We start from the raw sequence: 11629 nt of genomic DNA on the forward strand, positions 1-11629 counted from the left end.
AGTGACAAATTCACAAGAAGTGAGTTCCACATGTGAGCAGTAATGTTGCCTGCTTTTGCATAAATAATCCTAATCATTTTAAAGTTCATTCTTGACCTTGGGAACAATAGTTTGCAAAAAATCGTATCTCAAGGTCCACCTGCTAGCTTTTTGCAGAGCTTTTACTCACAACTCAGTAAGTGGACCTTGAGCAAAGTGTTTTTTTTGTCAAAATCCTAGATCATCATTAAGACATTGTGATAATGTAATGTACAGTATGAACTTACTTAGTATGGCTTTGATACAAACCAGGATAGAAAATCTTGTGATTATGGCTTTTAGAAATGAACAGCTGCATTCCACTTGAAATAATCACATATGCCCTCAGAAATGAATACAACACCTTTCTGAAGATTTGGCAACCCTATTTAACCTATATGGACTCCTTACCAACACCTATATCGGATTTGATATAACAAAATTATCAGACTTGATTCATCATTAGTCATCTGAATAAGTCCGAACACTGCATCTCGTTATTTATGATTTTTTTATTTGTGTATTTAATTTGTTTTTTCTATATCCTTTTTAATTCAATTGATAATAATTGTTAATTAGCCTACTCCTCATGAGTTAGGTTCTTTTTTTAGTTTGTATGTGGGTGGGATAGGGAGGGAATTTGGAGCCATGTTTGTGTTCGGTATGTTTTGTATATTTGGTTAACTAAAAAATTTGAAAATAAAATATAAAAAAAAAAGAAAATCTTGTATTTTTATCTTCCTCTGCATCACTTCTAGTACACGGTAATATTACCAATTCTATGATGTCATCAAATTTCTATCCCTTGTGAAATGAAGTCTGGAATTTCAATGTTTGTTTGAATATATATATATATAAATATATATATATTGATTTGTTCAAAGTAGAAATGTGCATTGATAATATCCTGTATTAAAAATCAATAATGGGTTCCAGTCAAGTTCAAGTTTCAAGTTTAGTTTATTGATCACATACACATTGACATGGCAGTGAGATTCTTTGTTCCTGTTTGTTACTCTCTCATCCCTGTATAATAGACAATTGATCAATCAATCAATTGAATAACAATAATGAAGTAAAATATAATCATTATTATAAACATTATAAATATAGCAGCAACAATAGCAAATTGTACTATTGTACTGTAATAGCAAATACATCCAGTCAGGGATGTATGAAGAGAACAGGTCCCAGTCAATGAAATGTACGACCTTTTATAAATTAGTTTTAAAAATAAATTAGTTTAAAAAATTTGATTTGTTCAAAGTAGAATAGAAAGCTTTATTGTCATTGTATTAAATACAACGAGATTCAAAGTTGCCACTTCTGGTCAGTGCTTTAAAAACAAATACCTGACAAGACGAGGCAGATAAAACATATAACAGGTAAAACACACATAGTTATAAAGTAAATAAAATAGGTAAGTAGATGTAATAAATAAATATAAACAGAAGTGTTACACTAGAAGTATAAAATATAAAAATAGATGAAATGTAAACAGAGGTAATTGCACTTGTAAAATAGGTAGGGTAGATGTAATAAATAAAATGTAAACACAGGTAGTTGCACTATCACTAACACTATTATCTTAAATGAAGTCTGCAATTTCAATGTTTGTTTGAATAATACTTCCCAAAAAATTTGTTCAAAGTAGAAATGCGCATTGATAATATCCTGTATTAACAAATCAATAACGGGTCCCAGTCAATGAAAGGTACGGCCTTTTATAAATTAGTTTTACTCTCTATTACTTTACTACTCGCTGATTGGTCGACGTACCTGTCAATCAAAATTCTCCGTGCTGTGATTGGTTGAATAGTCCTGACTGCGCAGGCGCATGTTTTAGTGAGTTGTAGCGTTCCGACCGGACGGTTGTTCTTCCTCCAGCCGGAGAGACGAAGTAGTTTATAACACCTCTTCTTTCAGCTCTCTAAACCGCCTGCTCTGCTCCGACTACTGTCAAATTACTCAGCCATATAGCAGCGGACTTCATTAGTATACACTCAACTTTTAACAATGCCTCGAGGCGGTGAGTATTGATCAAGTAAACGTTACATGCTAATGTGTTAGCAAGCTAGTTGTAGCTAGCTAGCTGTTAGCTAAAGTAGCATGAATCCCCGTTGAACGCTCACATGCTTAGCTGTTAGCATGCTAACCGGCTAGCATGGTGTATTTGCGGGTATAATAGAGTCAGGAAACACACAGCGTGTACTAATGGTGGCTAATTAATGTCTACACGTGAACATCTGCTGGTGATTTCAGTATCTAAACGCCTTGAATTGTTCAGTTTCTCACCATTTAGTGTTTAACCATGTGCACCGCAGACCAGCTTCAGGCTACACATATTTAATGTTATTTATTTCAGCTGTTGTTACTCTCACCAGATGCGTTTACAAGTGTTTAGTTAAAGTCTTCTGTAGCTGAGTATCTAGCTATCATGTCCTCACTCTCTCTGGCCATGACATTTCGGCGGTGACGCTAGCTGGCCTTCAGTGAACGTCATGTGTGACTCATCTCCCTCCACACACTCTCTGCCTCCGTTCACACGTTGCACTAGCATGTAGATCTCTAATTACAGGTCTGAACTGTGTTGGGATGTTATCACCCAGAGGTGGTTAGGGACAGGTGTGTCCACATACATGGGGTGTACATAAAAACAGCCACATTTGCGCAACATAATGACTGACGAAATTATCATGGTAAGTAAGTAATGCTTTATTTATATAGCACCTTTTAAAACCAACCGTTGAAAAACACACAAGAAGAAACATCAAACAATAAAAAAAACAAGGAAAAAATTACAATATGACACACAGCAACAATGAGAAACAGATACAAAAAAACAAACAGACAAACATACATGTGGATGAGGCCTATAGAAAGGCTTGCACATAGAGATGGGTTTTCATAGTAAGTAAGTAAAGCTTTATTTATATAGCACCTTTTAAGACACACCGTTACAAAGTGCTTCACACACAAGATGTAACATCAAACAATGAAAAAAAACAAGAACAAATTACAATATGAAACACAGAAACAATGAGAAATGGGTCAAACAAAAACTGACAAACACACATGTGGATGAGGCCTATAGAAAGGCTTGCCTAAAGAGATGGGTTTTTAGAAGCCGCTTAAAACAGTCCAGAGATTCAGCAGCTCTAATAGATAAGGGGGAGGTGATTCCAGAGAGCTGGGGCTAAGACAGAAAAGGCCTGATCACCTTTTGTTTTGCAGTTTGCGCAGGGGATGGATAAAAAGCCGAGATTAGAGGATCGAAGTGTTCGACAGGTCGAATATGGAACATAGTGACAACATGGTGTCTAGTCCAGGCCTCTCGGTATCAACAGAAAGCGTCGTCAAGGGCCACATATAATCACATTTAATAGTACAGTTGTTGAGTGGAATGAATGTAAATGTGTGCTTGTACTGAAAATGTCTCAGTAAACTTTGTAGTTTTCTTGTAGAATGACCCCAAAACCTGTTGGATACAGTTGATTTGCCAGTAACAGCTCTTATAACTGTGTTGCAGGGAAAAGAGGCCACAAGGGCAGAGGGAAGCAATTTAGCAACCCCGAGGAGATTGACCGACAGATGAAAGCGCAGAAAGAGTTGGTGAGTGAAAGATCTTTGTGGCAGACGCGGAGTTACCTTCAAACAAGGCCTGGTGTGATTGAATGTGTTATGTTAACAGGAAGAAAATCCCGGTGCAGAGAACAAGAGCGATGCAGATTCGGAGGAAGAGAGCAGCAGCGAAGACGACGCTGATGTGAGTGAGGGCAGGGGTATGATGTCTTGGCGGTGAAACTACTTGGTCAAGAACTAAGTGGGGTTGAAGGACTGACACCACACCGAGTGTTTGGTGTTGAAGTTTGGCCTTGCTAAAATGCATTTAGTTTCAACTCCATTGTTACTGCTGTCAATATCCTTATGTGACATTGTTTTATTTTGGCATCAGAGGGATTAAGAAAACACACAATGAACAATAAAATGTCTGGAAATGTGTTTTTGGTGGATAAAACTACACACATACAATGGTTAGATGTAGTAGCAGCCACAGTAGCAGTTAAGGCCCAGACACACCAAACCGACGGTCGGCCGTCGGACAGTTTGGTGCCGCCGGTGAGCGTCGTGTCCCGCACCGTCGGCTCTAGTCTGGAGGTTTTTCGGCCGATTCAGCATGTTGAATCGGCGGCAGCACCCGTCAGTGAGAGAAAAAACTCAGATTGGCTGTTCAGCATAAACGAATCCTTGCACGAGAAGAGATATGCACGCCAAGAGATATGCAAGCCAAGAGGAAAAACACAGAAGACTCTTCACATTTTTCATCTTCATGTCATCTGATCATTCCAATACACGGATATTTTCACAACGACATGACCATGTGGAATGGTAAGTGAGAGTGGTATGAAAATGGTTGGCAAATGCCGCCTTGTTTCATGTACGTATCATAACAAGGGCTTGTATATACGCAGTCCTCAATCTTCCGGTTTCCCTTTTTGAATGATGAATACAGACTACCGCTACCTGCTGGTAGGGAGAGTTATTTCATCTCACGCAGGCACAGAACGTCCGTGCTAACTGGCCATCGGCTGTAGTCTTTGCTGTGTGTTCGTGTGCAACTTTTCAAACAAATGCGACTCAACAGGCGGCCTTCGTCGCCGCTAGTTCTCTGATGTCGGGTTGGTGTGTCCCCAGCTTTAGACTAACACATTTACCAACTTCTGATTTTATTTACCAGCTCTGTCTTGGTAGTTTCCTGTCTCACTGATGTTAAAAAGGTGTTATTTTTTGCGCACAGAGGAAGAGAAGCGGAGTGGAGGGGCTTATAGAGATTGAGAATCCCAACCGTGTGTCTCAGAAGAGCAAGAAGGTGACTGAAGTAGATGTCACTGCTCCCAGAGAGCTGTCTCGCAGGGAGAGGTAGGTGTCACACAGTCACTCAGGAAATTATTATATTTTGTTTAGCTTTTGAAATTAAACAATGTTGCTGGCACCAGACTTTTTTATTTTGATTAAGCATTTCTTTATGTTATGTGTATGCCCTCCTCTTCTTTTTGTCAGAGAAGAGATAGAAAAGCAGAAATCAAAGGAACGCTACATGAAGCTCCATTTGGAGGGGAAGACTGAGCAGGCCAGAGCCGATCTGGCCAGACTGGCCATCATCAAGAAACAGAGGGAGGATGCCGCCAAGAAGAGAGACGATCTCAAGAAAGGTGAGAGGACACAACTATTGACACACCGGTTGGTAAAGTCAAAACTTGATTTACTAGAAGGGGAAATTAGGAATCACATTGCTGATTTGAATATTTTTTCAGTTCTGTTAAACATATTAAGTCGCTGAAAATGCAAAGCTGTACGCGCATTAGCAATCCGATCTGACTGCCTCCGGTTGTCTTTAATTCAGTAGCAAGTTCACTGCTGGTTTGAACTTTTTCATTCAGTTCTGTACAAAAACAAGACCTGTATTAGCACTACTTATAAGGCTAATAGCTCAGCAACCATCTACTTCAACAGAGTGGTTGCATCATGTTTATTTCTGTGGCTTTCAGGGGTCTTTCAATCAGCAAGTTACATACTGTACTGTATAACCCAGGGTAGAAAATAAAATACTTTTTCACAGGGCAATTTTTGCCCCCGAGGTTCGAAATTTGGAGGCATTGACATAAACAATCACACAATTGTTTTTTGCCCCCTTGATTGTGTTTTATGTGGCAAATACCTTGAATTTGGGGGCAATTTTACCTTTAACCCTCGATTATTTCTGACACTGGTGTAACTGCGTTATTTTCAGTCACCAGTGAGGGAAGCGCCAATGCAAAACACTGCAATGATTCATTATTCTCAGTTCAGCTTTAGGATTTCTTGTCAGATTTGTTCATACATGTACTGGATACCTAAAGTATGCACACTGTGTCCTTACATACAAGGCCAGAAAATGCAAATGCATTTTCGTTAAGAGAAGAAGATGGGAACTTCCACAAAATATCTTGGCATCATGTAAGATTTGCCACTGTATCAGGTTGTTCGAGCATGCTCTCCTCTAGGGATGCATCGATGACACTTTTCTCTGACCAAGTACTTACATTTGGGTACTTGCTAATACCAAGTACCGATATGAGTACTTAGTAATACCATTACAGTTCTAGCAATGAGTTTGAAGTTTTATTTATATTAGATATTCCTCACTTTCTGACTGTAACAAATTAAATATACAACGTGATGCTGATGCTGACATTTTAACATTGAACTTTGTGTTTTCCTGATCAATACAGAGCATAGTTTGCAGTATGGATGTTAATAATTAACCGTTTAAATATTAAAAATAAAAAGCTGAGAAAAACTCGGAGTGGTTTGTCACTTAGGAGAACAGCTGGTCATAACCTGAGCTGAAGTTGTTGCTAACTCTAGGGCTAACCCCCTTCACTTTAATCAGCAGGTAGCAAGCAACACACGAGAACTGGGCTTGCGTTTTGAGGATTTGTGGCATTTATTTACCGACAAATAAACTGTACACACACACTGCACTGCTACGTTCACAGCTTGCTGTAATATTACTGCTGACTTCATACTCATCACACACACACACACACACTCTGTCTCTCGACCGGACGCTCACTAACGTTACGCCGGGCTTGCTATACACTGGAGGAAACCCCAACAGAGTTTACCAGGCAAACGCAGAGCTGACAACCTCGCAGCTAAACTAAATGATACGGTGGAGACTAAAGTGGCTGCATGTGTCCACGACAATGCACACAACATTGTGTCTGCTCTCCCGGAGGGTGAACTGGGGGACTGCCTGTTTTGCGCTTACACTGCAGCTGGCTGTAAATGAAGGATTTAACCTGTTTGCATCAAGTTATCGTTGCAGCTGGGCGGCTTATTAGGCACTTCAACCACAGCACCCCTGCATGCAAGGCACTAATCTTATTGATTAACGTCAGGTTGCTGTAAAGTAGGCGGGTGCTTTTGTATCGGAGTAGTTTTACAATTACGAGTACATGAGCACAGTATCGGACCTCTGTGCATCCCCTCATCGTAACTATAACTTCCAAAAGCAAACATTAGGATTCACTGAGCCGTTGTTCTCCTGTGTGCTGCACACGTTGTTTGGAGCCTTACGTAATTCTCTATGTTGCTTCTTATTTATTTATTTTTGCAGATAAAGGTGGTGAAGACGCCAAAGCAAAGCGCTAGTCCTCCATCTGCAAGCTACAACATGCACTTCAGCCTCAGCGGGATGGAGGGAGAAGGAGATCTGGAGGAGGAGAACGGGGAGGGGGACCAATACGAGTGGCATCAGACCGGGGGTGCTTCTGAACTCCCGCCCGTCATTTCAAATCAGAGGGGCGTGGGTCGTCCATAACGTTGTAGTCGGGACGGGGAAAACGGGTGGATCAAAGCGAGATGAAGAGGAATGCGACATTTGGGATGCCTCCAGGTTTCTTCCTCAAGAGGAGACGAATCGCAGGTTTTCCAAGTGCTTCACTGCCTCTTTTCTCCTCCCCACCCACCAGGGTTTTAATTCTGAAGCTGCTGAAGTTATTTCCATTTCTTTTGATTGATTTATACATTTTTACATGGTTACCTAATCCGAGTTTACTTAATGACTGGACAGCAATTACAGTGAGCGTGCATGGGGATATCTTTGGTGCTTTGCTTTTCCTTCCATCTCGCCTGTTTTGAGGGCAAATCAGTGACAGATGGAGAAAAAGAACACTATTCAGAGGATAAACTGATATATAGGAATTATACAATGTAGTTTAGTATTTGTGGATATGTTGCACAAAGACATTGTTATATTTCTAAAGATTTTAGTTTTTTTTCCCCATCATCCAAACAAGAATATTTTGCTTTTCCCACCAGCTTCTTTTTGTCCCGGTGTTGGTTTTGCCATGTTTTGATCCCCTTTTTTTTCAATAAGAAATTCACAGTTGGAAGAATGATCGGTCCTCCTACCACGACACGTCTAGAAAGTAGAAAAATATTTAGTTTCTTTCACTTTGTCAGCTCTTTTCCCCAAATTTACACTTTGCTCACTTGAATCATCTTATTGCTGTCAGTTCAAAAGTGTTTCAGAATGTGTTTTGTAAGCACCTGTAATATTACTTGAATTGCCTATAATAAGCATTTTTAAGTGTCGAACATCAGTGCTGGAAAGCATCGTCTCAAACTGCCTCAGTAACTGTGGCCTTGCCCTGTGGTTCTATAGGAGGGATTGTGTCTTTTGTTGCCGCTTAAAAAGTTTACACTAGACCAGTTCACTGTCTTGCTCCTGTTATTAAAGTCCTACAAAGAACCTACACTGAGTTAGTTTATTAGGTACACTTAGAAGCTAATAGAATCCTTTACATCATTGCAAATTACCACCGACAGTGTAAAGTAAAACGCCACATTATCTACGTCACAAAGAGAAGATTTACTGCAGGGCATTGGTATTGTTTAGACTGCAAGTGTACGTGATAAACTGGTAACTCAGTGTGTTGGCGATTTGGAAATGCCTTGATCAGGAAAACAGTATTCCCTATATCATGACAATAGCTTACAGAACAAACCGTTGAAACCACAAAGAGTGAGAAATGTAGCCACAGCGTAAAAATTAATTCCTCAAGTTTTCCGACATGTATTTGAAGTCATTTTTAAAAAATAAATTCATTAATAGATAAATAACTTTTATGTTGTGTTTTATATTCAATTTGTTCAAATGTTTTTCTAGTTACTCGCCTAAAGCAGCTGGAATTTGTAGTTCTTATGATTCATGTACTTGCAAGTTATGACACTGAAAGTGATGGCAGCAGATGTGTGTAAAAACACTGTAAAAAAAGTTAAGTTGTTAGATTCAACTATTTGAGAAAGACTCAAATGACAATAGGGCTGCAAGTAAGGATTATTTTCATTGTTGATTAATGTGTTGATTATTTTCTTGATTAATCAAATTAGTTGTTTGGTTTAAAAAATATCAGGTAATGGTGAAAAATGTCGATCAGTGTTTCCAAAAGCCCAAGATGACGTCCTCAAATGTCTTGTTTTGTCCACAACTCAAAGATATTCAGTTTACTGTCATAGAGGAGGAAAGAAACCAGAAAATAATCACATTTAAGAAGCTGGAATCAGAGAATTGTCTTTTTTTTCTTTTCTTAAAAAAATACTCAACTCGATTATCAAAATTGTCGGCAATTAATTTAGTATTTGACAACTAATCGATTAATAGTTGCAGCTCTATATGACTCAATGGGCTTCATGCAAAAAGTGATATAAGAACAAATTTCCTCTTATTTTTGTTCTTATTCACCAATGTTTCCTCATTTTTAATCTCTTAGGTAAGAGAAAATTGTACGGGTGGTCGAGAGCATTCTTACCAAGATAAGAAAAAAAGCATCTTGTATTCAGTCCACACATTTTGTCCAACGCAAGGAAACATCCGTTTTAAATTTGAAAAAAAAAAAAACATGAACATCATGTAATCAAAATTAGATTATTGTATGTTTTAGAGTAATTATAATGATTGGATTAATACATTTGTGGGCTAAAGAAATACTATTGTTCCATTGATCCCACCCTTGGATGATATGGTGTGGCGTACATACTGCTCTTCAATGCGTTTTGATTTTCCTGTAACAGCAGCACTGTCGCTCTGGTTAAATCATGGTTACTTTAAGTTTATTTAATAGTACCTCAATTTCACTGCTGAATTTCTTCTTCTTACAGCATGTTTTGCTGGCATTGCTCCAATTCTTGGGCAGGCGCCGGATTATTTACACAGCACCTGCCCTTATATAGTGTTTAAGGGGCGTCACCTATGCTAATAAACAATCGGCCACACGCCTCCCAATTTATGATCAAGTTGGATTCATCATTCAGGACACCTGGGTAAGAGCAGATTTGGATGTTTAAGAACATTTGGTGCATCTGGAGTTGACTTCTATTATTGTTTCTCTTAACAGGAAGTTAAGAGAAATTTAAGAAAATGTTGCTGCATGAGGCCCATTGATGCTGTTCTTGTTAGTTGAGTGTATTTTGCTGTTGCCACCACTAGACTGCAGCATCTGACAGTCACCAGGGTTACAGCCTCCACCTGAACATCTGCATGCAGTTCTTGATGTGCTGCTGTTCCAACACTGGTTGATGTTCAGCAACGCAAAGGACTTCAAAGATGGCAACTGAAGCACTCGTGATGATTGACCTCATACAATCTGCAGAGCCATGACTCAGGCTGTTTTGGTGTTCAGGTGAGCTCCTCCCTTCACATCCTGGATGCTGTACTAACTGTATTCTACACAGAAACTTGAGAAAGTTTAACAAGGGTTTTTGCGAAAAATACAGCTGTACAATTACTGAGAATCAAAGTATTCAATATGAAATATATGCATATAACTTTATAAATAATCACATGAACAACCAAGAAATTGTAAAACAAGCCAGTACATTTTGAAATTATATTGTAATAATGAAATGTTCTTTCATCCTACTTCTGTTAACAATAACCAAGGTTATTGATTGATTCGTCCCGTACTCGTATTTTCAATATGTGCACTGAAATGTGGGGCTGACTACTCTACAGCAGTGGTCCCCAACCTTTTCCTAAGGAACCCCCTTTATATCATTGAGTAAACTGACGGCCCCTGACTAAGCGACATTTTATGGATATTTCATATTATATATTACGGTGCAACACAACTGCAAACACTGCAGTTAACCCAAATGGTGAACGCAAAAACTGCTGGAAGTTTGTGTAAAATGAGCAGATTATTTGATGTCCTGTGAATATTGCATCAGAGATTAGTATTCGTTATTTTTTGGGAACTTTTAATACAATTCTCTGTATGTTTCTTTTGATTTTTAACACTCATTCATACTCAACAGGCTTCTTTTTTGACAAATTCAGTGTTTTCTACTCTCTGACGCTTGGCCATTGTTCTATCAGCTCTTTGGTTCTCTTAACTACGTACTTTTCTAATGCAGGACGAGGCTGTTTAGCAGAGAGGGACGGCTCGGTAATTATAGCTTGTGTTCAGGTCTTCACCATGTCCTTAATCTGTTTATATCTTAAATAATAATCCAAACTTATAAAAAAGATCATATAGTTTTCTTCACAGAAACGAATGAAATGCTGCAATATAGGCCAACTGTATATTGTATTTTTATACCAGTGTTCTACAAGATATGTTAAAAGCCTAATATACATCATAAAAGGCCTAATTTAACCAAGAAGGCTTGAGAAAAGCCTAATTTTTAAACTGACCAGAAAAAAAGTTTTTTGCTACAGCCTGCAGCATTGCTAGTTTCCTCTTTTGGCCCTTTTCACATCCTTTTAATGCTTTAGCCCACATTGTTACCATTTACAGAAGTACATACCAACCACAGCATGCCAGACTGATTTTTTTAAGAGCGTAAGCATCACTCTGAGATTTAAATCTGCAAACGTCTTATTACCATCCACAAATATTACTTATAGATTTACCTGCTCATACAGTTGGAGGAAATGGTACTTTTCTTGTCTGGAAAACTGAATAAAAACCAAATGTTCTGCCTTCATATCTCCTATAATACCAAATCGCTCCTTCAGCTCTGTGAGTACATGTAGTAGTGGAGTGTCTTTGGCTAAATCATA

General features: G+C 38.7%; 2 protein-coding genes across 2 annotated transcripts in view; one reads left to right on the forward strand and one right to left on the reverse strand.

Moving 5' to 3' along the window:
- phf5a (PHD finger protein 5A) overlaps positions 1–11629 on the reverse strand; it is a 373616-nt gene that overhangs the window by 102358 nt on the left and 259629 nt on the right. The gene's annotated exons all lie outside the window — the stretch shown is intronic.
- On the forward strand, positions 1863–8688 carry pdap1a (pdgfa associated protein 1a). The gene is made up of 6 exons (XM_074620603.1): positions 1863–2047; positions 3548–3630; positions 3710–3784; positions 4817–4938; positions 5080–5231; positions 7181–8688. Exons 1-6 carry the CDS (start codon positions 2035–2037, stop codon positions 7213–7215), a joined length of 480 nt encoding a protein of 159 aa, XP_074476704.1. The 5' UTR covers positions 1863–2034; the 3' UTR covers positions 7216–8688.

This window comes from Sebastes fasciatus, chromosome 20 (assembly GCF_043250625.1).
Source record: "Sebastes fasciatus isolate fSebFas1 chromosome 20, fSebFas1.pri, whole genome shotgun sequence".
NCBI classification, from domain to species: Eukaryota; Metazoa; Chordata; class Actinopteri; order Perciformes; family Sebastidae; genus Sebastes; species Sebastes fasciatus.